This window comes from Lissotriton vulgaris, chromosome 3_1, assembly GCF_964263255.1.
Source record: "Lissotriton vulgaris chromosome 3_1, aLisVul1.2, whole genome shotgun sequence".
Lineage (NCBI taxonomy): Eukaryota > Metazoa > Chordata > Amphibia > Caudata > Salamandridae > Lissotriton > Lissotriton vulgaris.
In genome coordinates, this window is record NC_141689.1 from 1,418,124,114 (window position 1) to 1,418,151,789 (window position 27,676).

At 47.4% G+C, this 27,676-nt stretch overlaps 1 protein-coding gene across 8 annotated transcripts in view; it reads left to right on the top strand.

Moving 5' to 3' along the window:
* Positions 1-27,676, top strand: part of PTPN13 (protein tyrosine phosphatase non-receptor type 13) — a 981,974-nt gene that overhangs the window by 326,153 nt on the left and 628,145 nt on the right. For all 8 annotated transcript variants that reach the window (XM_086961883.1, XM_086961888.1, XM_086961886.1 and 5 more), the window contains exons 5-6: positions 5,995-6,180; positions 15,494-15,587. In XM_086961883.1, coding sequence (XP_086818009.1) covers positions 5,995-6,180; positions 15,494-15,587 — 280 coding nt within the window. The remainder of the gene's footprint in view (positions 1-5,994; positions 6,181-15,493; positions 15,588-27,676) is intronic.

Sequence of the window (27,676 nt, forward strand, 5' to 3'; positions counted from 1 at the left end):
CTCTAAGGCGTATAAGGATGCTATGGTTTCGTTGGGAGTCCAAGTGAAGTTTTCAAGTCCCTACAGGCCTGAGGGCAATAGTGTAGTAGAACGAATGAACCGCGACTTAAAGCAATCTTTGACAGCCCGAGTTATAGGCACTGGTAGAAACTGGCTGACCCACCTCTATGGCGTGCAGCGTGCGCTTAATAATCTCCCTAGAAGGTCTCTGGGTGGGCGGACCCCATACGAAATGCTCTTTGGTATCAAGATGTACGTCCCTGACCTCGATGGTGCAGACTGCCAGGCCCAGGCCGCGGCCTTTGACGTAGATGAACATTGCAATGTTTTACAGGATCTACAAAAGACCAGAGACAGTCTTGCTAAGGAACACTTGCCCTCCACGTCGGATGATGCGTTGCAGATCCCGGTAGTTGGCTGGCTACCCCAAGTTGGAGAACTGGTTCGAGAGAAGATCGATAACAAGAAAGAGTTTGGTCCCTCATATCGAGCACCGGTTCGAGTTCTTGGAGTGAAGGGCACAAGAACAGTCATTTTACCACCACTTCTAGGTCGTAAAGAAAACAGATTTATTTCTATTGACAATGTCAAGACACACAGGGTGGCCGATTCTTCATAGCATGACACCGGCTGTATCCTGTCCTTCCATGGTGAGGCACTCTGTGCTGGCTATTACATCTGGTGCAGATCAGGAGGTGTCCCTCGAGATGCCTGCTATATCCAGTCCTTTATTAAATACTATTCCTGTTACTAACATTGATGACGTGACCTATGCAGATCCTGCTGATTTATCTATGTCCGATTTACAAGCTCGTTTGGCTAACCAGTCCAGATTCTCTTTTGACTCTGATTCGGAACTTTCAAAGAAACCATCGACTATTGCAAAATATGCCACGTTGTTTAAAAAACATTTTCTAATTCCACCTTGGACATACGTTTGGCTGATACTATTTTCATTTTATCTTTTTATGTCAATTGGTTTTGTGTTTTATTTTTTCCGCCTGATCGATGGCCATTATGTGAAAGAAAGAACAGGAATTCGGTACCTTAATGGAACATTGGCCCCTCTTTCCTCCTCACATTCAGCACACAGACTAAAAAGAGACTTAAATACAGTAGAGATTACTGCTTGGCCTGTCCTTGATGGGATTGTGTGGGATGCGGTTAGGTTTCAGATACATGGCCCCACAGAAGGTATTAATGTTCCTAATGTGCTTAGAGTAAACATGGGAGATGTGATTAAGCAAAATATTCGTTCTGATGATTGGGATCTTCAGGCCGTGGAAGCATTGTTCTCTGATTTGAAATATTATGCGGCCTTTGATGCTGAGGATTTGTACTTAGATTCTGTCAATTATGGTGATTTGTTTTGTTATCAAAATTATGGAAATCATTTCCTACACAAAACAAGTTCCAGGAGGGTTCCAGTGAACTACACACAGTGGGAACATTGTCCTGCTCCTTTGCAGGGGAGCTCAAGTACATTTCTGGGAATATACTCTTATTTTACAGACTTTAATCAATCGAATCCTGAGTCGTTTCATTTTAAGGTGAAACAGAAATTCATGTCCAAAGTTAGACTTACCGATACAAAATTGCTGTATTCGAAGTCCTTTCTAGACAGGTTAGCTATAGATGGCTATGAGTTGTGGAAGGAGGTTATTGACCTTAAATCGGTTTGGGGTACCAAAGATTGGCAGGTACAAGGCACTGAGGCTTTGCATCGTGCATGTCTCATCCCGAATCACATGTTGTTTTTAAATTCTACTATTTCCCAAACAACATGCTTTGGATTGGCTACATCTAAAAAATTAAATACACCAACTATCCCTGATTTGGAAGAATATTCAGGTTGGAGTAATTTCACTACATTGTCCATCAGTGGGATACAAACACTTTTGCACAATTCCTCCTTTAATGTTTCCAGTTTTGATCCAGAGGGGTGGCTTTTGTGGCAAAGAAGCTCTGATTCTTGCCAACGTCGTTTTTTGGGTTTGTCTGAAGGTTTTACACACATCAGGCCAGATCCCAGGTTTGAAACAGATCACACTGTTACTACTTATTCAGTAGGCAAATTGTGTCAGAACTGGTTACAACATTCCACTTAGGCTGCAGTTAAACTGCATCTGTCCCAGTTGAATGAGAACATAGAGCTAAATGATTTTATAAAAGGCCCGGCTAGAGGTAGATCTAAACGCTGGCTTTATGCTGTGTACAATGAAATTTGGAAATTTTCACAGATTGAGGCAGCTAAACGCCTGAGAGCTATTGATCAAGCAAATTTGGAAAAAGTGCTTGCAGTGGTCGATAACAGTATTAACATGCTTTCTTCCAGGATTTACACGTTGGATAATATTGTTTCTTCTGTTGTTGATATTGTACATGATGAAGTGTCCACGTTATACCATGGTCAAAATCAGTTACGTTCTGTAATGCAGTTTGCATGGACCCTACAGACACTTAAGGCTGGTCGAGTTCCCTGGAACTCGTTGAACGTTTCGTCCCTTTTCGCCCCTTTTAATCTGACTGAAAAGCAACGCATGCTTTCTATGCGTGATGCGTCATTTTCTATGTTACATATTGAAAAGCTAGAATCCTTACCTTTCTCTGTTGCTGAAACCACTACTGCCACGTGGCTTATTCATGGATTAATTACATTACCATTTCCCTTATACAAATTTACTAATTGTATGCGGTATATTGCTATAGGACGATATGAACCACTAGGCAATGCATTCCTACATGAGGCATGGTCATTACCATACACATACAGATGTCTGAAGGATGGAAAAGAAGTGAATCTTAATGGTGAGGAATGCACACAGTCACCTGACCATTCATTAATATGCAGACACATTCAATTACACGGTTCTTGTAATCAGGACCGGCCAAATTTAGCATGTGTTTTAAAAGGCACGCCAGTTCCAGCAGTAGTTCCCACATTTACATTATTGACTAATGGTAGTTATTTGCTTTTAAACAACGAGTTATGTTGTGGGTTATTAATTGGTGTGGCTTATGTGGTAACTGTATCAGAGCGTGTGGTGTGTTGCAAGAATGTTCTATACCCACCCACGCATGGGTCTTCAGATGTCTCCATCTGGCCACAGATTCCAACCTTGGAAGCGAAGTTCAATGGTTTAAGCAGAATAAGGGCCCTTTTGTCTCAAAAACAAGTGACCCTGAGTTCGGCCTGGGAAAATTATGTCCTTCACATAGCTAACACACGCACAGAGGTGCAGGCACTTTTAAATACTGACTTGCCGTTTCATTTCTGTGAGCTGGTGCACCAGATCTTTAATGCATCTTCCACGACTGGGCTCGCACATTTTTTTAAATTGGTTAGCAGTGGCCTCGTGACTACATTTGAAAAAGTTTTTGGTATCATTCCCACGTTTTTCCATTCTATCTTTTCGAGTTTGTTTGGTGGACTACCTGTTTTACTGGCTGTGGCTGCGGGCATTTTGTTGTTGTTTTTCTTCATAAAACATGGATGCCCATCCTGCGCAAGAAGCCGTTCAACGCCTCCTGACACTGTGCCGTAATCGGATGCTCAATTACTATGGAACATTGCCGCTTGCAGCATTAAGCACGGCTTATAGATTGTCATTTCGGTTCACCGACTTCACGTGTGTCCAACCTGTGTTTCACTGCCTGAGCTGCGAGTTCGATTGGGCCATTGATTTGTGTCTATGCTTGAAGACTGCTCCTGACGTCGATTTTGATCAGCTAATGCGTCCCGTAGTGGCTCACGAGCTGATTTGTTCTGGCGAAAGAGTTATGGCCTTGGCAGCAATAAATGGAGTACTGGGCCAATGGGAGATCTCTGCAGCGGCGCATGCCTTTCTGACACACAGCGATCTGGTGAACCCACCGAGTTGTCCTCTGACGTTACAGGAGGATCCGATGCTGGAGGAGCACGTATGTTCTTTCCCATTGCTGAATTGGATTGCTGAACTATTTTCGGATGATGACAGTGATTTCATACTGGAGGCTGTTGCAACTTTCTTTGCATATACTGTCCAATCGTGAGATGCCTGGGAGGATTGCTATGAAATATGACTTTCCCCTTGCTGGATTGGAGGGATGGACTGTGTTCAGATGATGGAGAGTTCAATCATGTGATGTCGCTGAGAATAACGTCAATGTGGCACATGACTTTGGATATCGGATAAGTGCCTTGTTTTTTCTCTTACAGACATTAGAATTAATGCGACCTGGTCCTACATTTCATATTTTTGAGACCTGGCGGATAACTTTTGGTTCGAGAGTTTTGTTTTTATTTTTAGATTTGAGGCCACTGTAGGCATTCATACATATTCATTCATACATATTTTTTTAGCTTATTTTAGCTCAAGATTATTGAACTTTGCTTTCATTTTATGTATCTGATTTAGTATTGCCTTTTCCCTTATGATTGACGGTGCTCGGATCAATGGGGGGGTGTCATATGGATACTTCGTTACATATATTGCGTTAAGTTAGCATGAGTGTATTACATGTTTAAACAGCCGTTTTTCCTTCGGCTTCAGTTTTGCACACGACACCTACTTGTTGTTGTCGCTTTCACCCTAGAAGCGGTGAGGTGATTTATTTGAGAATAATATGTTATTTCTATGCTATCAGCTTTGCCTGGTACACTTGGTACAACTGTCTGCACACTGAGAGCTGCACACTCTAAGAATAACCTAACACAAGGTTGCTGGGAGGCCTGATCCTCGCACCACATTAGACATAACACAAATAATGTTGATGCCAACATTTTGGGCTCTACGCGGGTTTAAGATAGAGTTACACGGAATGAACGTAGACACTTGGTGCTGCGCATGAAGAGAGCTGGTAGCTGTTGATGTGATCTACTCCTACTGACATTTAGAGGTATGGGGCCGCCCTGCTAAAGCCCGAATGAGACCTTCTTAGATATAAAATAATATGCTAAATAGGGTGCGCGAAATATAGGTGATATAGATTTCTATAGATTTTGCATTGTAACATGCTATCACCTTTTGCTTACTATGGATTAGTGACTATGCTGCTGACTCTGATTTTTATAATCTGCATTTTGGTATTATACAAGATACTGCGTTTGAGAACTTTGCATTGAATAATAAATATTTCAAACTTGCACTTGTGTTCTTTGACTCTCAGTTTTGGTTTGAAATGATTATATAACGAAAGAGTGTTCATGTGTTCCACGATTCCTGAGGTATTCTAAAGTTCATGTTCTGGTTTGTCTAAGACATGGATCATTTCATAATGATCCATGAGACACTGTAGCTAGCTAGGTAAGGGGATTTCTGACACTGAGATGAGTTTTGGATCATCCTAACTCACTGAGGTTCTAGATCTCTATGCACAGTTCTGTGGGAGAACGGAAACCCTGCTACATTCCCTTTCCAAGAAAGGGTTCACGATGGAAGAAGGTAAGACGAGGTTCCACCTTACCAACCTTTACTGGAGTGCATGAAGTACTCCAGCGCATCAAGGGGCCCAGCTCATTAAGGTAACCAAAATTAGACCCACAGCGCTCTGTAGACCTCAAACTTGTTTCCCAGATCTCTGTTGTACAAAGAATTGAGAGACCTTTAAAATGGACTGCTGCTTATGACTGCGAACAGCAGTCTTATTCTAAATTAGGTATGGCATTCATTTGTTTGCGTTTCATCTTTGTGACGGAGACCGTTTCACACACACTTCCTCACGTAACATTTTTGTGTGGTATTTGAAACGTTGACTTACCTTTGGGACCGAATGAATACTTATTGGGATTGTCCGAAATTACCAACCCTGTAAAGTACTCGAGAATTGAGTTATGACTTTATAGTATATAGTATATATGTTCTTTGTTTTTCGTTGAAGGTGCAATAGATTTAAATATTTGTGATGTTTTATGTATAGTGTGAACTTGAGGACTGACTGTTAAGATGGAATTGTAGCCCTCAACGTATTCAGCATCTCGCAATCAAATATCTGCCCCTCCCCTTTCCCTTTCAGCCAATCAAGCTTGGGGAGCATCTGAACAGCATCCTGCTGAGCATGTGTGAGGATCTTGTGTACACCAGGGTGTCGGTGCGGACTGCCCTCGATGCCTGCAGCGCCCATGTGAGGAACAGTAACTGCGCACCATCTTTCGCCTATGTCAAGCAACTGGTTAAGCTGGTCCTGGGCAGCCTCTCAGCGGTAAGTGTGTGCACATGTACAAAGAGCATGAGCGTAGCTTGGTCAGTAAGATTGAGGGGGGAGCTTCAGATTTTACGACATTCAGGCTGGCATATAATGTTTAAATACATGATACGACAAGCAGGGTGCATGAGAGGGGCCTAAGGGGCAGTGGAAAGGGAGAGGAATGATGATTGGGAGGAGTGCTAAGAGAGAAAACGCAACATTTTGTATAAAAACCAATGTTTTGGAAAACTTTCAAAATAGAGTGAGTGTGTGTGTGTGGGTGTGTTTTACAGTGTGTATATAAAAATTACTGGTGAAATCCGACTGGCATCTCACTATACCTGACTGAAAGCACCTGTACCCAACTATTTATCAGAAAATTCATTTCTTGGAAGGGGGGGGCGTAACACTCCAAAGACCCCCACCCCTGAAGTGACGCCCCTGACAAAGAGTATGATATCAGGAATATTTTTTAAAGCGGTGCCTATCATGCTAACATTTATTTTGAGCCTGTGGACTATTAACTACATAATAGAACTACAGAGTAGAATGATCTAAAATCGAAAGAAATGCACGAACAGAAATGTCTATTTGAACCAAAAAGTTTAATATTTATCCCATCCTGCGACTAAGGATGGTTTATTTTACTGCTGAGGCTTTGCTCTGAAGCCCAGAGATGTGAATTGCCCGACCCATGCTTTCCCTTTGAATAATCAGGGCGTGTAATTTATTGGATGACCTAAATTTACAGTTCTGTTACTAGCATTTCCAACCAACTTCCTTGCATGTCTGACTCCCAGTAGATTGTAGTGTACTGAGACTAGGAATAGTGTCTGCACTTATTGCATTTATAGAGTGCATTTCTACCACTAGTTTGGCGCTGAAGCGCACTTTCGCCACTTTTTAGGCTTACATTCATTCAGGCATGCATGAGAAGTGTGTGTGTGTGTTGGTCTGGCCTCTATTTAAAGTGAAGGGGTGCTGCTTCGGTAGTTGCTGGAGGGCTGCTTCAGGAATCACATCTGCATAATGTGGCAAATGCATGCCATGGGATTAATGAAGTCCGGCTGCTAATTAGGCATGCTAATTAGGCAATATTATCATAGACGTGGAGCAGGGGTGTGGTGCTGGTAATGCACAAGCTCAGGTATGCACAGGGGGTATATATCTTTCACTGCATGCTAAATCAAATCCGACTTTGTTGCAGACCCTTTTCCACTCTGTACATGCCTTAATCCGCACTTCCTGTTTTTATGCTGCGTTGTAACGACTGTAGCTGTCATATTTTATGCCCAAGAACATTTCCAATCAATCAATCACGGCATTTGTATAGCGTGCTACTCACCTGGGAGGGTCTCAAGGCGCTGGGGGAGAGGGATACGTCACTGCTCGAACAGCCAGGTCTTGAGCTGCTTCCTGAAGGAGAGGTGGTCCTGGGTCAGCCGAAGGTGGATGGGGAGGGAGTTCCAAGTCTTGGCTGCCAGGTAGGAGAAGGATCTTCCTCCGGCGGTGGCTCGGCGGATGCGTGGTACGGAGGCGAGGGCGTGGCTGGTCGATCGTAGCTGGCGGGTGGGCGTGTAGAAGGTCAGGCGGTCGTTGAGGTACTTTGGGCCCAGGTCGTGGAGAGCCTTGTGTGCGTGGGTGAGGAGCCTGAACTTGATTCTCTTGCTGATGGAGAGCCAGTGCAGGTCTCTCAGGTGGCCGGAGATGTGGATGTGTCGTGGGATGTCCAGGATGAGTTGTGCGGAGGCGTTCTGGATGCGTTGGGGTCTTTTTTGAAGTTTGGCTGTGGTTCCGGCGTAGAGGGTGTTCCCGTAGTCCAGTCGGCTGGTGACGAGTGCCTGGGTGACGGTCTTCCTGGTTTCGGTGGGGATCCATCGGAAGATCTTGTGGAGCATGCGCAGGGTGTTGAAGCATGATGAGGAGACGGCGTTGACTTGTCTGGTCATCGAGAGGGAGGAATCCAGGATGAATCCGAGGTTGCATGCATGGTCCGTTGGTTTGGGAGTGGTGCCCAGGGCAGGGGGCCACCAGGAATCGCCCCAGGCGGAGGGCGATGATCCCAGGATGAGGACTTCCGTCTTGTCTGAGTTCAGTTTCAGGCGGCTGTTCTTCATCCACTCGGCGACGTCTTTCATCTCCTCGTGTAGACTAGCTCTGGCGGTGGCGGTGTCGTTGGTGAGGGAGAGGATCAGCTGGGTATCGTCGGCGTAGGAGATGATGCTTAAGTTGTGTTGGCGTGCGATGGCTGCGAGGGGGCCCATGTAGACGTTGAAGAGGATTGGGCTGAGTGATGATCCTTGTGGTACGCCGCAGATGACTTTGGTGGCTTCGGATCTGAATGGGGGAGGCGGACTCTCTGGGTTCTTCCGGCGAGGAACGAGATGATCCACTCCAGAGCCTTCTCTTGGATTCCGATGTTGCTGAGGCGCTGCACTAGGGTGCGGTGGCAGACAGTGTTGAACGCTGCGGAGAGGTCCAGGAGGATGAGGGCCGCTGTTTCCCCGTTGTCGAGCAGGGATCTGATGTCATCGGTGGCTGCGATCAGGGCGGTCTCGGTGCTGTGGTTGGCTCGGAAACCGGACTGTGAGGGGTCGAGGGATCCGTTTGTCTTGAGGAAGGCGGCGAGCTGTCTGTTGACGGTCTTCTCAATGACTTTGGCCGGAAAAGGGAGGAGCTAGATGGGGCGGAAGTTCTTGAGGTCGGTGGGGTCTGCTGTTGGTTTCTTCAGGAGGGCGCTGAGCTCGGCGTGCTTCCAGCTCTCTGGGAAGGTGGCGGTGTGGAAGGAGGCGTTGATGATGTCCCGGAGATGGGGTGCAATGATGGCGTCTGCCTTGTTGAAGACGTGGTGGGGCCAGGGGTCGGTGGGGGATCCGGAGTGGATGGTGTTCATCGTGCGGGTGGTGTCTTCGGTGCTGACCGGGGTCCAGTTGTAGAGGGTGGTGGTGGCGGGCGTTGGTTCGGTGGTTGGGTGCGTGGTCTGTGCGCCGAAGCTGTTGTGTTTGTCGGCGATCTTGCGGTGGAAGAAGGAGGCGAGTGAGTCGCAGAGGACTTGCGAGGGAGTGATGTCGTTGTTTCCGGCGCTGGGGTTGGAGAACTCTTTGATGATGCTGAAGAGTTCCTTGCTGTCGTGGGCGTTGTTGTCCAGTCGTTCTTTGAGTGCTGTCTTCTTGGTGGTGCGGATCAGCTGGTGGTGCTTGCGGGTGAAGTGCTTGAGGGCGGTCCTGTTGTCTGTGGTCTGGTCGTGGCGCCAGGCTTTCTCGAGGGTGCGGCAGTTCTTCTTGGAGTCCTTGAGTTCGTCGGTGAACCAGGGGGTTTTCTTGCAGCCGGGTCTGCTGGTAGGGTTCTTTAGTGGTGCGAGGTCATCGGCGCAGGCGGTCAGCCACTGTGTGAGGTTGCTGGCTGCTTTGTTGGGTCCGTTGTGCTGGTGGGAGTGTTCTGGTTGAGGGAGGCAGTGAGCTGCTCGGCGGTGATCTTGCTCCAGCTCCGGCGAGGGACCTGTTGCAGGTGGTGGTGAGTCGTGGTTCTTCTGAAGCTGAAGTGGATGCAGCTGTGGTCAGTCCAAAGAAGTCCGGGGGAGTGGCTGAAGGAGATGTGCTTGCTGGATGAGAAGACGGGGTCAAGCGTGTGGCCGGCGTAGTGGGTTGGGGTGTTCACCAGTTGCTTGAGTCCGAGGTTGGCGAGGTTGTCCAGCAGGGTGGTGGTGTTGTTGTCATTGTTATTCTCCAGGTGGAAGTTGAGGTCCCCTAGGAGGATGTAGTCAGCGGAGGGGAGGGCGTGCGGGCTGATGAAGTCTGCGATGTCTTCGCTGAATTGCGTGCGAGGTCCCGGGGGTCTGTAGATGAGAGTGCCTCTGAGGGTCGTCTTGGGGTCGGTGTGTATCTGGAAGTGCAGGTGTTCGGCGGTTGTGAAGGTGTCGTTGGAGTTGGTCGAGTTGCGGATGGTGTTCTTGTTCATTTTCCATTTGTCACACTCCCCAACCAGTATACTTAATTTTCAATCTGTCATGCTGTTCATCAGTGATTGGATGAATGGCAACCATTTGAAATTAAACCCGGACAAGACTGAACTTGTTGTCACTGGTAGCACTCCCAGTCCCTGGTCCCCAAACTTTTGGCCTCCTTCCCTGGGCACTTCCCCCACACCCTCTCCTTCTGTAAAAACCTTAGGGATTTCACTCAATAAACACCTCACTCCTCATTCTTAGATTAGTTCTGTTGTCTCTTCTTGTTCTTGTTTCCGCACTATACGGAAAATCTCTCGTTTTTTTTCTGTCCCTGCCCTTAAATTAATTTTGATGGCGATGGTCCTGTCCCGGCTGGACTACGAGAACATTGTATACAATGGCGCTCCTGCATATGCCTTTCGTCGCCTTCAGCTAGTCCAAAATCAGGCCGCCCGCCTGATCTATGGCCTGCCCAGATTCCATCACACCACCCCCCTTCTCCAATCCCTACATTGGCTGCCTATCAAGGAACGGGCTCTCTTTAAATTGGGCTGTACCACATTTCAGGCCTTAGCGGGAACTGCCCCTGATTTCATCTCCTCCACCATTAGTACTTACTGCCCCAATAGAGAACTTCGCTCTTCCACTAAATTTTTTCTTTCTGTCCCCCGGTTCAAGAAAAAGAAATCTGGGGGCCTGAAATTCACTGTCCTTGCCCTTACTTTCTGGAACTCTCTTCCCATCCATATTAGATCTATTTCCTCTTATCTCGAATTCCGCAGGGCACTTAAGACCTTCTTATTTTCTACAAGCGCCAAGAAACCGCGTGGTATATTTGCGCTATACAAATTTCTGTAAATTCAAATTCAAATACGATGGCGATGCCTCCTCCCATCTGGTTGACGCGGTCCCTCCAGGTGATCTTGTATCCGTCCAGGATGGCGATGGCGATGTCGAATTCGGGCGCTGAGGAGGCGTTCATCCAGGTTTCCGTGAGGAAGGCAACGTCTGGTGCTGTTGTGTCGAGCAGGTTCCAGATTTCGACGGCGTACCTGTGGACGGAGCGGGTGTTCAGCAGGATGCACTTCAGGTGGTTATTGCTGGGGCTCGGTTTGGCGGGGGCGGTGCAGGTCCGGAGGCAGGTAAATTTGCAGGCTTGGCAGGTGAAGGGTCCGTGGGTGCGTCCCGGGGTGGCTTGGTAGCAGGCAGGATTCCGGCCGGCGTTGAGTGCGTAGAGGGTGGAGGAGTCGTAAGTCTGTTGTGTAGGCTGGCATCCTCGGGGGCCTGGTGCTGGGCGCGGTTCAGGCGCAGACGGGCGTAGACGGACTTGCCTTTGGCGCGCCCGCTGCGCGTCCTTGCGGTCTCCATTTAAGGCGAAGTAGGAGGGAGGAGCAGCTAGGAGGCGGGAGCTGGGAGGACACGGAAGAAAAGGGGCGGGCCGCGGGATCACGGCGGCGGGAAGCGGGGAGCGGGGCTATCACCAGGGGAAACAGGCAATACAGGGTACAAACATCAGAAATATCACAATGAGACAGCAGGGGAAACAGTAAGGCAATACCAGAAGAAAACGAGCTTAAGAAAAACAGGCAACAAACGGCAGATCATCACAGTGAGCAGCAGCGAGGGGGCACACACACAGCTGGGGGGCCGTGCGGCGCGGGGGTGTCCTGAGAACAGGTCACACTCACCAGCGCCGCGCGGTCTCCATTTAAGGCCAAGTGGGAGGGAGGAGCAGCTGGGAGGCGGGAGCGGGGAAGACACGGAAGAAAAGGGGGCAGGGCCACGGGATCACGGCGGCGGGAAGCAGGGAGCGGGGCTATCACCAGGGGAAGCAGGCAATACAGGGTACAAATATCATAAATATCACAATGAGACAGCAGGGGAAACAGTGAGGCAATACCAGGAAAAAACGAGCTTAGGAAAAACAGGCAACAAACGGCAGATGTCACAGTGAGCAGCAGCGAGGGGGCACACACACAGCTGGGGGGCCGTGCGGCATGGGGGTGTCCTGAGAACATTTTGCTTTCTGTGCAGAAGTGGCTCTTTACTGTTGCTAGCCACTTTATACCAAAAGACTCTATATTCAAGGATGACTGCGTTTGTGGATTTAAGCGCTCTATGTTTTGTTTGGTTTATATAGTGCAAACTCGACCCAAAATGATCAGGTATCAGAGCGCTAAACATGAGCACCAGTTTCGTTACAGAAGGACACATTCATTTTTTTTTTGTTAGGCTTGGGGAGTTGAAGTGATTTGCCCAGAATCACAAGATGTTTAGCATCGTTAACGAGATTCGAACCCGGTTCCCCAGCTTCGAGGTCGACCGCTCTAGCCGTAAGGCCACATCCTCTCCCTGACCAAGCTCAACTCCTGCTACCATGGCAATTTCAAACCACTCTAAAACTCTCGTAAGCGGGTTGAGTGGGTTTTAGGAGATTTTGCCTTTGACGTAATGGATCTAAGTCTAAGAAAGTGCAGCCTAACTGTAGATAGGTGCTGTCAGGTTTAGAAAGGGTTCTCAAGCCCACCAGGGGTCACAAGAGCCCTTAGATCCAGAACACTTATTTTCTTCATATGCATATCTTAAGAAAGGAGTATTGGTATTTAAAGCAATAAATAAGAGGTGCTTTCGGGATGAACATGCATGCTTTCTCTGAAATCAATGTAGACATAACTCCAATTGCGCCACATTGTGCGGTCATAGTGCTGTAGCACTGCCTGATGGGCTTTCTGCAGTCGTATTCCGCAATATTCTGGATCCTAGTGCCATATTCAAAAATACAGTAATGGGGAATACAAAATTAAGAATTCATCATAACAAATTTGTCATTTTCCTCTAAAGCAACAATAATGACAAAACTAATAATGTGCAATAACTATAAAATGCATAAAACCTGAGCATTACACATCTTTTAACCTTAATGAAACCATACTAATTTGAGTCATTACAACATTTAACAAATATCACTTTGCTAGTTCTAAAAAATATTGACGACTTTCTGCTCTAAGACCAGTATTACCTAAGAAATGGTTCATTTTAGATTGACCACTATTTTTACTGTGGCTTCTTAATTTGCATATGGTCCTTATAAATCCAAGGCCACCCTTGTTGTTTTGAGCAAAAATCAATAAAACTACTTTTCCCCCATTTGTTTAAAAAATATGCAAATGGACATTAAATAGAAATTGTTTGACTTCTTAGCTAGTATTGAGATCTTGCATGGCTAGGTCCTTCTTCAACACAATTAACTAAAACAGTCAGAGAACAAACTGTGCCATATAAACTATGTCAGTTCGCCTCTGATACAAAATATCGGTTTCGGCCGTAAAAACCTTTACTCCTCCCTATTGTCCTCTGCTACATTTCAGGCTTGAGAGTTGAAGCACTTTCTACTTTCGGTTCCCCGCAGTCAGATATTGTGTCTGAGCTGGATTCAGTCCTGCCCACGTGTGGTGAGGTTTGCATTACAGTGTGACTCACAGTAACTTTGTAACATGACTCACAGTAAGCTCTTTGCATAGTCCGCCACTCGAGGCACATGAAGGGGCCGCAAATCCTTCAACATCCCGTCTGCCCTTAAAGCTTAGATCTAGCAAGCTAACGGGCACATGCATCATTGTCAATTGCATTCGCAAACGATGTGAATCGCAATTTTCGGCCGTTTGCGAATGCAATTGGCAAAATTGGGATGAATCATGTTTTTCGCAATTTTAGAAATCGCTATCACGTTGCGATTTCTAAAATTGCGATTGCATTTAAGAAATCGCAATTGGAGATTTCTTAAATGCAATGCACGCACATTTTAAATTTGCGAATTCGCAAATAGGGAGAGGTAAATTACCATGAAGTTGACCTTCATGGTAATTTGTGAAAACTTTCAAAAATGCACAAAAGTGCATTTTTGAAAGTTTCATTTTACACACACACATGCCCTTGAGGCATATGTGTGTGAAAAATGCACTTAAAGTTATATTTCAGGGGTGCAAGGGGGGGTCCTTTTGACCCCCCCCCCCGCACCCTTGAAATTGCATTTTCAATTTGCGATTCGCAAATTGCGAATCGCAAATTGAAAATGACTTCCCATTCATTCCTAAGGGCCTCTAGGCCTATAGGAATCGATGGGAAGGGATTCCTTAATTGCGATTCGCAAATTGTGAATTGCAATTAAGGACATTTAAGAAATCGCAAAAAAAATTGCGATTTCTTGGTGCATAGCCGTTTGCGATTTCTTAATTGCGATTCCTTAATTTTCGCAATTAAGAAATCGCAAACGGCAACAATGATGCATGTGGCCGTTAGTCTTCTCTCTATTCCTATGGTGAAGAAAGCTATGAGTGGTGGTTGTTCATTTGCATACCTCTCTCTCAGACGGTGGAACACTCTACCCCTAACTCGTAGGCTGAAAGACCACCTACTCAGTTTTGGGAAACAACTCGAGACTTATCTGTTTTGTTGAGAACCTTTTATAGATCCTGGAAGACCTTCCAGCGCTGGGAAGCCCATTTGGGTAGCCATGCGATTTAGAAATTCCTTGAATTGAATGGAACGTGCCAGTTTAATGCCACTGGTGGTTACTCAACACGTAGTAGTCAATGTTCTGAAAAGCGAGTGTTTTGGTGCTGGATCTCTTCTTTTGGCCACTAATCAGTATACTTTTGTTAAATAGTTCATTAGTTGGCGAGTTGGGGTACAACTACCTGATACCAGAAATATCCACCCTGGTGCCACCCCCAGGGCCTCACGGTTTCCATCTTTCCTCTCAGCACGCTTCAACTATGGCTATTTAACATTCTTTTGTGCCTCTCAGTCCTCGACATGGAGTTCTCCGCTAGTTAGTCAATGAACTAAAAGTTCCACATACTTGCAAGTGGATGACATCCGTTATCCTGATATGTACAATATGTTTTATTCTAAATTTTTTGCCAACTAGTGGGTTGATTAAAATATGCAAAAGATGCAGCTTGCCAACAGATCCATGACGTTGACAAGGGTCTCAAGTTTACAGCTGTAAACTGGAGAACTGGAGAGCTTCTCTGTGAACACTGTATCTTGTTTAATACATTTTCATATAGTAATTGCTAATGAAAGGCTGCGTACAATTTGAAAATAAATAGGAAGTGCAAAAACATTTGCTTAAGCCTTTACTTTATTATTTTTTTTATTTTACTCAGCAGATTGTGCCTAACAAACCAGTAGATAGAAACAAACATGCGGTCTAATGTAAATCAAAACATTATATGTTAGTTCACTTTGTACATCAGGTAAAACAGTAATATAATAAATATCAAATTGAGGTGTGCTGCAAGGTTACTTTAAACGTTTCCCACTGTCACCAAGTGGGCAGACTCAGTAGCTGATCATTTCTTTTTGATTTTTTTACAGATTGATCATCTCGCGACTCAAGCAGGCAAAATAAGCGAGACTGATCGAAGCCAAGCGATTAGGGATCGACTAAGAGGAAAAGGACTGCCTACAGGTAAAAAGCATGTCAATTAGCATTGCTGAATGTTAAGCAAAGATTTTAAACCTTAATACACAACTTCACATTTGCGCACACATTTCACCAATATTGTAAACGTGATTTAGAAAAAAAGACAATAAAGCATTTTCTTTCTGGGTACTCTCTCTGCCAATCACCACAATTTTAAGTTGTCATGTAGGTAATTATGCAATTATTGACTATTGGTTAATGTTCTGTTTAAATCCAAGCTCATATCTTCCTTATGTTTCAAAGCATTTATGTCCTGTTATACAGATCAAATCCAGTTCTGTTGTCGTTGTTACTTGTCATTTTGAGTCAAAACATGTTCAAAGCACAACTGAAGACAGTACTGTTTTTAGGTTTTGCCCTAGCCAATGCGTACGAAGTACGCATGTGCTAGGAAAAAACTTAATGAGATATAGTATATGGGGCTTGGAATCCGCCCCGTCTTCCATTGGCTAGCTCCATAAATGGAGGCTAGCCATTGGAAGACTGGCCTGTCCGTCAATGCCGGACCAGATTCGGGGCCGTTCCCGAGAACTTTTGGCTTTTGGCGACGTCAGCCGAAAGCCTGTTCTCGGGAACGCCCCTGAATCTGGTCCGGCATGGACTGCACCCGCCCTCATTGCAGCCGCCGTCATTTCGGAAGTGGTTGGCCGGCTGGCCAATCCTGGCGCGGCCGGCCGGAAGTCCCGCCCCCGCCCGGGGACGCATGGAGCCCCGGAGGAGAAGTGCAGCCTGGAAATTGGCCTTTGAGCACATGCTGGGAGGCTGGCATCAGCAGTCAGTGAACCCCCCTATTAATTATCTGAACGTCACAACGCCCCCTCGCCCTCCCCCCCCCCACACACACACAAACACACGTGCACGCACTCACTTCTCTTGTACTGGTGACAGTGAGCACGGGGATGTCACACCTCCTCAGCCTGCCTTCTTTGAGGTGTGCACATAAGCTTTTGGAAAAGCCTCCCAATCATGTTTTTTTTAAAGGGGGGGGGGTATTGGACACCCGCCATAAGCCTGCCTGAAACAGTCTTCGTCGGTGCACTGGGCGCCGCCGTGCATGCCTCGCCTTGGTCAGGAGACGCACATCCCTTGATTAAAGTGACGTATAGATTTTCACAGACACTGGACAGAAAGGCAAAAAGTGCAGTGGGCATTTTAAGCAGATCCGAGGAGTATTGCAAACCCGGGGCAATAAAGCTGACAGGTTTGACAGTATCGACAGCATTAATAATATGCGTTGGAAGGCAGCGCTCGGACAGTTCCCCGATGGAGGCAATAAAAAGCTCGCCGCTGATATTTCAAATAATCGAAGCACGGCAGGGGCAAAGGAAACGTAGATGTCTCCGAACAAACACACAATAGATAATGTGGCATACGGTAAAATAAAAATGTATAAAGGTGTTTTTTTATTTGAGCATTTATTTTATGAAATTCTGCAAAAACTCGTGGCCACAGCACTCGAGAAGGATCTGAGTTTGGGGTAAGGTTTTAAAAACATTTGTAGTTTTGCGTGCTCCGACATTAGTATTTGTAAGGAGATGAGATTTTTTTTAGGTGGTGATGTTTGTAAATCAGCAGCACATTTACGTCCTCGATAAAAGGGATGCGTAAAATACAACGCACTCACGGCTGCTTCGCAGAGCTTTACTCAACCTTCTGTGCACTCCTGCCAGCTGCACAGAATGTACTTGCACGCAATATGTAAGTAAATACTCTTTAAAACATAAAGTCGCACACACCTTGTGGAGTGGTAAATTTTTACCTGTGCGTTTTCTGTGTGCGAGCAAGTATGGTACAGAGTGTGTTTTTTTGTCTTTGTTTTGTGTTTGCACGTGTGCTTCTTTCTGTGCTTGTGTTTTTATGCGTGCTTGTCTGAGCATATATACGCCTGTGTGTGTGATACTTTCTCTGTATGTGTGCTTCTGTGTGTGTTTCTGTCTGTGTGATTATCTGTATGTGCGTAATCGTGATTTTGTTTTTTTTGTGGGTGCAGTTTTTGTGTTTCAGTGTTTGTGGTTTCGTGTGTGTGTTTCTGTGTGTACAAGCTTGTGTATTACAATTTACAATGTGTGTTTTTGTCTGTGTGCGCGTAGGTGTGTGTACTTCTATGTGTGCCTGTGTTTCTGTGAGTGTGTATAGGTACTTCTGTGTGTGATTCTCTGGATGTGTGCATCTGTGTATGTGCGTGATTGTGATTATGTGGGTGTGTGTTTCCGTGAGTGATTCTATGTGTATGTTTTAGTGTGCTCGATTCCGTGTGTGTGTGTGTTTCAACGCATCCTCAACGGTTTGTAAGCGCCACATGAATACAATTTGTGTTATTAGGTGTGCTTGATTCCGAATGTGTGCGTTTCTATGTGTGCTTGTCTGTGTGTGAGAATCTGTGTGCTTCTGTTTGTGGCTTCCGTGTGCGTGCATTTCTGGATGTGTGCGCGCGCACGTGCAGATGACTGGGGCAGGAGAGCTTGTATCACCCCTGTTTCTAAACAGATGACCATTGTGCCTTTAAGCAGCGCCATTAGCCCGTGTGCTAATCTAGCCGGCGTGTGTCCGGATAGATAGCCACTGATAGGCTGCGGGCTGATTGTCATTGTTTTTTTTAAAAAATGGAAGTCACACGGGGCCTCTCAGGTGCCCCAAAAGTTTCCATTGATGGATGTGCTTTTGGCCCGGGTTGGTCATTAAGTCTGGGAAACATTTTGAGGAGAAGTAGGTGGTTATGAAAGTCAGGGGTGTAAAATGGCATTGCACCCTCACCCCCCCCCCCCCCACACACACACCTCTCCCTTCTCTAATATGGGAGCCTGCCTCTATATTAGAGTGTGTAAAACTACATCTCTTCATGTTGCTCCTGTACCCCAAAACAGCCCCCCCCCCCCCCTCGGAGGGAGAGGGTGTAAATGCAGGGTGTGTAAAATGGCACCTCTTCATGTTGCCCTCTGTGCCCCGGGATGCCCCCCCCCCCCCCCCCCTCCCCCCCCTCCGTATGATGACACCTGCCTCACCTTGCAGGGAGAGGGTGTAAATGCAGGGTGTGTAAAATGGCATCTCTTTATGTTGCGCTCTGTGCCACACGACGAGCCCCCCCCCCCTCTCTGCAGGGAGAGAGTGTAAGTGCAGAGGGTGGTAGCTCAGCCTTGGTGTTGGAGGTCCATGCCGTCAGGGGACACCCCCTGCTCATCCTTGTATTGTTTTTCTGAAACCGATCCCCCCTCCCCTGCACAGCTAGACATCTGCCCCTCTGACAGCGAGAGCCCCCCCTGCACAGCTGGATATCTGCCCCTCTGACAGCGAGAGCCCCCCCTGCACAGCTGGACATCTGTCCCTCTGACAGCGAGAGCCCCCCCTTGCACAGCTGGACATCTGCCCCTCTGACAGGAGAGCCCTCACCCCTGGATGACCCTGAATGTTACACCCAAAGATGACGGTGTGCCGGCTAGGGACACTGCAGAGCCACCCGAGCAGTGCAGAGTCCACGTCACTGCACACAGACCCACCAGGGCACTGCACACAGACCCACCAGGGCACTGCACACAGACCCACCAGGGCACTGCACACAGACCCAGCAGGGCACGGCACATAGACCCAGCAGGGCACGGCACACAGAGCCACCAGGGCACGGCACACAGACCCACCAGGGCACCGCACACAGACCCACCAGGGCACTGCACACAGACCCACCAGGGCACTGCACACAGACCCACCGGGGCACTGCACACAGACTCACCGGGGCACTGCACACAGACCCACCAGGGCACTGCACACAGATCCGCCAGGGCACTGCACACAGACCCGCCAGAGCACGACACACATACCCGCCAGAGCACTGCACACAGACCCAGCAGAGCACTGCACACAGACCCAGCAGAGCACTGCACAAAGACCCAGCAGAGCACTGCACACAGACCCGCCAGGGCACTGCACACAGACCCGCCAGAGCACTGCACACAGACCCGCCAGGGCACTGCACACAGACCCGCCAGGGCACTGCACACAGACCCGCCAGAGCACTGCACACAGACCCGCCAGAGCACTGCACACAGACCCACCAGAGCACTGCACAGACCCACCAGGGCACTGCACACAGAGCCACCAGAGCACTGCACACAGACACACCAGGGGCAGTGCACACAGACCCACCAGAGCACTGCACACAGACCCACCAGAGCACTGCACACAGATCCACTAGGGCACTGCACACAGACCCACCAGAGCACTGCACACAGACCCACCAGAGCACTGCACACAGATCCACCAGGGCACTGCACACAGATCCACCAGGGCACTGCACACAGACCCACCAGAGCACTGCACACAGACACACCAGGGCACTGCACACAGATCCATCAGGGCACTGCACACCGACCGACCGGGCACTGCACACAGACCAACCAGAGCACTGCACACAGACACACCAGGACACTGCACGCAGACCCCCAACCAGGGCACTGCATACAGACTCACCAGAGCACTGCACGCAGACACACCAGGGCACTGCACACAGACACACCAGGGCACTGCACACAGGGCACTGCACACAGACCCACCAGGGCACTGCACACAGACCCACCAGAGCACTGCACACAGATCCGCCAGGGCACTGACTACAGACCCACCAGAGCACTGCACACAGACCCACCAGAGCACTGCACACAGACAGCCCGGGCACTGCACCACCCCCACTCCCCACCCCCATAATGGCCCTGTGCACAGATTACATTCCGACACTGCACACAGAACTACCAGAGCACTGCAGATACATCTCACCAGACACTACACACAGACCCACCCAGACCGCTTTCACAGATCACACTGGCAATGCACACAGAGATTACATTGGAGACTGCACACAGATCACACTGCACACAGACCACACCGGACACTGCACAGAAATCTATCAGGGCGGTGCACACCGACCCCCAGAGATCCTGTGCCCAGATTACACTGTGGCACTGCACACGTACCTCACCGGATGATACACACAGAAGCACCCGGACACCTCGCTCAGTTTTTCTTACACTGCACACAGACCCACCTCTGACATCGGACAAGTCACACCGGACGCTGCAGACAGACCCGCCAGGATGCTGTGCACAAATCACACTCTGGCACTGCAGACAGGTTACACCGGACACTACACAGATCACGCTCGGGCACTTCTGCACACATATCACACTGCACACAGATCACTCCGGACACTGCAGAGAAATCTATCAGGGCGGTGCACACCGAACCCGAGAGATCCTGTGCCCAGATTACACTGTGGCACTGCACACGTACCTCACCGGATGATACACAGAAGCACCCGGACACTTCGCTCAGTTCTTAGGTTTTGACTGGCGATGCGCACGTAGTGCGCATGCGCCAAAAAACTTTATGATTTCTGTATGGGGTCGGGTATCCGCCCCCTCCTCCCATTGGCTAGCTCCATAAATGGAGGCTAGCCATTGGGAGAGGGCTCTGTCCATCAATCTCGGACCAGATTCGGGGGCATTCCCGAGAATTTTTGGCTTTTGGCTACGTCAGCCGAAAGCCTGTTCTCGGGAACGCCCCCGAATCTGTTCCGGCATTGAGTGCACCCGCCCTCATTGCAGCCGCCGTCATTTCGGAAGTGGTTGGCCGGCTGGCCAATCCTGGCGCGGCCGGCCGGAAGTCCCGCCCCCGCCCGGGGACGCATGGAGCCCCGGAGGAGAAGTGCTGGCTGGTCTTCTCGTCCATGCCCACCGGACCGCTGATGCCCGCTCCACCAGCTGCGGCTGACTTTGCTGCCTGTCATCGCCACTTTAATAGATATGCCAGGAAGCATAAATAGTAGTGATTCCCCAAAATTACCCTAAAGGGAGGTATTAAAGTGCTGGGCCTAAATGGGGTCCCTATTGACTTATTCAAAGACAATAGATTGGTGAGCCCCACTATTATTCAACGTATTGAGGAGTGCAGAATACACTGACCCCCTGCTTCTTGGTCTAACTCAGTCATTGCCCTATTTTCATGTTGATCCCCAGTGTGTGTGGGGGGTCTCGCAGTGTGTGGGGGGGGCTCGCAGTGTGTGGGGCTCGCAGTGTGTGGGGGGGGCTCTGTGTGGGTGTGTGTGGGGGGCTCTGTGTGGGTGTGTGGGGGGGCTCTGTGTGTGTGTGGGGCTCGGTGTGTGTGTGGGGGGGGCTCTGTGTGGGTGTATGCCAGGAAACATAAATAGTAGTGATTCCCCAAAATTACCCTAAAGGGAGGTAACAAAGTGCTGGGCCTAAATGGGGTCCCTATTGACTTATTCAAAGACAATAGATTGGTGATCCCCACTATTATTCAACGTATTGAGGAGTGCAGAATACACTGGCCCCCTGCTTCTTGGTCTAACTAAGTCATTGCCCTATTTTCATGTTGATCCCCAGTGTGTGTGGGGGATCTCGCAGTGTGTGGGGGGGGGCTCGCAGTGTGTGGGGCTCGCAGTGTGTGGGGAGGGCTTGCAGTGTGTGGGGGGGCTCTGTGTGGGTGTGTGGGGGGGCTCTGTGTGAGGGGGGCTCTGTGTGGCTGTGTGTGTGTGTGAGGCTCTGTGTGTGTGGGGGGGCTCTGTGTGGGTGTGGGGGGGGCTCTGTGTGTGTGTGTGTGGGGGCTCTCTGTGGGTGTTTGTGTGTGGCATTTGCGAGAGATTAAGCTATTGGCATTGTAAATGACAATGCCATTTATTTATGTTAGAAAAAAACATAAATAAAAAAAATGTCAAGAGCAATGCCAATAGCTCTAACTTTAACAAAGGCAAAACCATTGCATTGTAAATGCTTGTTTCAGCTGTAATCCCAATCCTACCTGACTTCACAAGTGCCACAACACTTCTCTTGAAGCAACAGTTGCACTCTACAAATATTTTTCATTAACTCATTTATGTTATGGTATGCAGATTGGTAGGACACGCTATCACCCAGGAGGGTATCCTGGTGCTAAGCAGGTGTGAGCCTACTAATACCTAGAGCCTAGTGGGACTACTCAAAAAACCTGGTCTTCAGCTTCTTGAGGAATTCAAGAAGTAAAGACTCATGTGTAGTGGCAGGTTGTTCCACGCTTTGGGAGCCTTATGGAAGGCTCAACTGTCGGATCTCTTTTTTCAGTATGTGTGGGATGTATGCAAGTAGTAGTCTGAATGAGTGGAGATGTCTGGAAGGTTTGTGAAAGCAGATGCGATTGTTGAGGTATGCTGAGCCCCTGTAATATAAGGCCTTGAAAGTGTGTGTGAGTAGTTTGAATTGTGTTCCTTTGTGAATGGGGAGGCAGTGGAGGTCCTTCAGGTGAGGTCTGATTCAACAGCCGGGTAGGAGGTTGAGAGTGATTCTGGCCGCCGACTTCTGAATGGTCTACATTCTTCTGGTAAGTTGTTGGTTTGTCCCGGCATACTGGATGTTCCCGTAGCCCAGCTTTCTTGTGATCAGCGCATATGTGAAATTTTTCTGGGCACTGAATGGAAGCCATTTGAAAATCTTTCTCCGCATATTAAGGATAAGGAAGCATTAGGCTGTATCGACCTTGACTTGGGCGGTTATGTAGAGTTTGTTATAGATGATTATCCGGAGGTTTTTGGCGTGGATGGTGGGGATGGGTGTCTGTCCTAACTCTGTTGGCCATCAGGTTGAGTTCCACAGTGAGGTGCTCTTCCTGAAGTTTACAATTTTGGTCTTGTCAGTGTTCGGCTTTAGACAGTGTTCATCCATAAGGTGATTTCAGTCATGCAGAAATGTAACTTGATACGGGAATTGGGCACCTTGCCTGTGACAGAGAGAATGAGTTGCGTATTATCATCGAAGTATAGGATGTTGATGTTGTGAGAGTAGATGATGCTGGCCAGAGGAATCATGTATGTGTTGAAGTGGGTCAGGCTCAGGGAGGATCCTAGTGGAACTCCACAGATAATGTTGCGCGTGTCTGAGGTGTAAGACGGCTGACTGACTGGGTCCTTCCAGTCAGGAAACGGCAAAACCATTGGAGTGCATGTCCTTGGATTCCGATGTTGTGCAAGCATTGGATGAGGATGAAGTCAGTGACCATGTCAAATGCTGCGGAGAGGTCCAGGAGGATGAGGGCTGCCATGTCTCCTCTGTTCAGACTCATGCAGATGTCATCTGTGGCGGCAGCAGTGTAGGTTCCTCCGCCAAGGCAGAGGAGCGTCGCCTCACTGCTAACCAGCAGTGAAGTAAAGGAAAGATAAAATGATAATAACTTGCGTTATCATCATTTTATTTTTCCTGCTGCTGCTGCAGCTTTTGGGCAGGGTGGGGCTTCTCCAACTACAGATCAGAAGGGCAGGAGTGGTTTGCCCACTCCTAAGTGCACATGACTGTTTGGCTGGCCCCCTCGGGCCAGCCAAACATTCATGCGCACTTTGCATCTTCTTCATGCCGGCTGCATTACAGCCTGATGGAGAACATGCCGAAGCCTGCATTCCATGGCTGAGCGCTGATCCACGGTGCTCAGACCAGTCACAACGCTGGATTGCATCATTGTGATTGGCTATCGGGAGGCTGGGAGGGTGCTTGCTTCTGCTTCCTGCATCTTGCTGCTGACTGGAGACAAGAAGAAGAGGACGGAGGAGAGGAACGGCCGGCTGTCACAGGTGTTTTTAAAAAAAAAAAAAAAATTTCATCTCCCCCACCCCCTGCCCCGCCTCCCCCCCCGGGTCCAGTAGCAGCACTACTGGGCAGCGATGAGGGCATTTTCTGTGCTTTGGTTGGGTCCGAAATCAGATTAATTGGTGTTGAGGTGTTGGTGGTCATTGAGTTATTTTGTGAAGTGTCTGTTGATAGTTTACTATACTTCCATGGTACTAGAGAGAATATTCATTTTACACAGATACCTGAGGCAGCTACTGAATGAAGTTTCCCTATTTAAGAGTTATTTTCTTCTTGTGTGTAGTTTGAAAGCCTCTATTTGGAAAAAGCAGTAGCCTCCTGTTTTTTTCTGGTATGTTGGTACTACTGGCTTAACTGGAATTTTTCCAGTCTCATAGGGACATCTCATCTCTAGTTCCAAGGTAGGGTCGCAAGGCTGATTTTGAAGAAGGTAAATTGAGATATTACTTGAAATATAAACCCCAATCTAAGTTGTTGCTTACCTGAATAATGCATCTTACAGGTTTTTGTAACAATATTTCTGGGCAAATGACAGCTTCCTTCTGCAAGCCCATGTGTAAGGAAGAGTATGATTGCTTGAAAAGCTCCCTCTTGTACTGGCAGAGAAGAATATGGCTCCAAATGCACCCTTATGGCTGGGCAGAATAAAATGACTTCCATTATTATCCAGTTTACGAAAAGTAGGATGACTCCCTCAACCGTTTCCCGGGCAGGAGATAAGACAAAGAATTGGGCGATCTCCTGGCTGAAAAGAGCAGAATGTCTTCCACTGGCCCGCTCAATGTAGGGGATAGTGTGATAGTTGCCCATTCTGTGTGGTGGGCAAGAGCATAATGGCTTCCACTAATCTTCTGAACTGGTGAGAGTTTCATCACATTCTCTACACTCCTTATGTTGGGAAAGTGGATGGCGTCCATTTGTTTATCTTTGACAGGGTCTTGTTCAATGATTTACACTGCTCGCCGCGGAGGCCTTGATTATGTCAGGCCCAGAAAAGAGTGTGAAATATATGGCCCCTGGTACATTCTGTCACTGTGGGGACTGGAAATGATCAATTTAGATAAATAGCACCTCATTTCATGTATTGCCCTCAAAATGAGGAACAACCTATGGATTTGGGGTATTACTGCTCGAAAATCTGTACATCTCAATGCTTCTTGGGTATTTCTTCCCAAGAAAATGTTAGCAGGTTTAACCTGCCGAAATGTATCATGGGAAAAGTGCAAGGGTGGTTTGCGTTGCTTATGACTCTTGTCATAACTGTGATATGTTAGGTTAGTGCACATATTGCCATTCATTTGGCTCACTGTAATCAAACCTGAGAAGATGAAAGTAGAATGACTCTGCCTAATTTCCGCAGGCAGCGCTGGGAGAGTACCATGCCATCAGTGCCATTAACTCCCGGAGCATGAGAGAGTAGATGTTCTCCTACCCTCATCTAAGTGGGGGGAGTTTGATATATAACACTGCTCCCTTCTTGGCATGGTCCTTTCCACCCCCAAAAAGCCTTGTGCCATATGTAAGAAATGTTGGGTTCATGAAGTGACTGTGTGGAGCTAAGGCATAAGGATAGTTGAAGAGCTTGGTTTCGAAGGTAGACTGGATGTACGGGATTTGGGAGACAAGGCATATTGAGCGAGTGTCAAGAGTTTGTTTACTTCAAAAGACTGTGGAAAGGGCTGTGGCACTCAGAACGACTAGGGACCTTGGTGCACACGTGCTAAGCACAGAAGTGCCTTGGTGCTGAGGAAAAGACCATTATCAGAAGTATGGGGCACAAAAATGGACTTAGTGCAGAGAGCGACTGCATGGATGGACAGTTTCAGGTAGCATGAGGTTGGTGGATTTTTAGTTGTGTTGACCATATGAGAAGCTTGCCCTCTCCATCTATCAATGTTCAGGAATACCGAGATACAAGGGACTACCAGAGATTGTTTACATTGTAAGCCATATTGGACGCTCTATCTGTACTGTTTCATGCTTTTCAGTGCTGTGTTGCTGTTAACATATAATAGCACTGTATGAAGTATACCTTAATTTATATAATTTCCTGAGCTCCTCGAACAGAAATGTTGTTGTACATTTGTTAAACCAAACTGTACGCCTGAACTTCATTGTGGTTGTAAGAAATTTCAGCTTCGTCTGGTTTTAGGGACAGAATCCGGTATTGTAATCAACATAAGTAATATAACTAACTCTGAGATCCTTTGCAGTGAATTAAAGGTATAGTCTTTCCTAGAGGTGATTAAACCCGGTGGCGTTTACAATTCTATATTTCCTTTTTGTGCAAATACATAATGCTCCCTCATCAGCATTGCTAGTTAAATATGCAAACGAGTCGCCAAATTGGATTCTGTTGAAGCATCAATGACCCCCAGTGTTGGATTGTTAAGGGCCTGATTTAGATCTCAGTGGACGAGTTACTCTGTCACAACGGTGGCTGAAATCCTGTCCATCAAAATATAAATCCCCCTATGGGATTTATATTTCAGCGGATGAGATATCCCTCACCCTTGTGATGCAACAACCCATCCGCCGAGATCTAAATCCGGCCCTAACTAGCATTGGGCCTGATTTATATTTCGGTGAACGGTTTACTCTGTCACAATGGTGACTGATATCAGGTTCGTCTAAATTTTAATACCAAAATATCCTACAGGATTTATATTTCAGTGGGCGGGATATCCGTCACAGCTGTGATAGAATAACCCATCTGCCTAGATCTAAATCAGGCCACAACTAGCTCTGAGCCTGATTTATATTTCGGCAGATGGTTTACTCTGTCACAACGGTGACTGATATCCCGTCCATCGATATATAAATCCCATAATATCCTGTGGGATTTATATTTCGGCGGCGGGATATCTGTCGCCGTTGTGATGGAATAACCCATCTGCGGAGATCTAAAACAGGCCCCAACTAGCTATGGGCCTAATTTATATTTCGGTGGACAGTTTACTCCGTCACACTGGTGACTGATATCCCGTCCCTCTAAATATGAATCCCATAATATCTTATGGGATTTATATATCAGCGGACAGGATATCCGTCACCTTTGTGATGGGTAACTCATCCCCGAAATCAAAATCGGGCCTTAAGCCTCATTTAGAGCTCAGTCTTTCCATTTATATCTGAGGTGGGAACATGCATTCTTTGTATACACTTACATTTGTATTTTGATCCAACTTCTTGAAGAAGGCCAGTTTAAAAACATGTAGTATTAGTTATGAGTATTTTTTTGCATGTAGAACAGGTTTGGTCCATCATTTAGGTCTTAAAGTATTTGACTTTGCTTCGTTTTAGGACTACATCATTCTCACTTAAATATATTTCCTAATAGAAAAGTACCAGGTTTTGTCTACTCTGATGGTTGCGAGATTGATTTCATCTTGTTTCAATGTTGACAGGAGATAGAGATTTTACAGACTTGCACTTTTCTCTGTTGTTCTAAACCTTACTCCG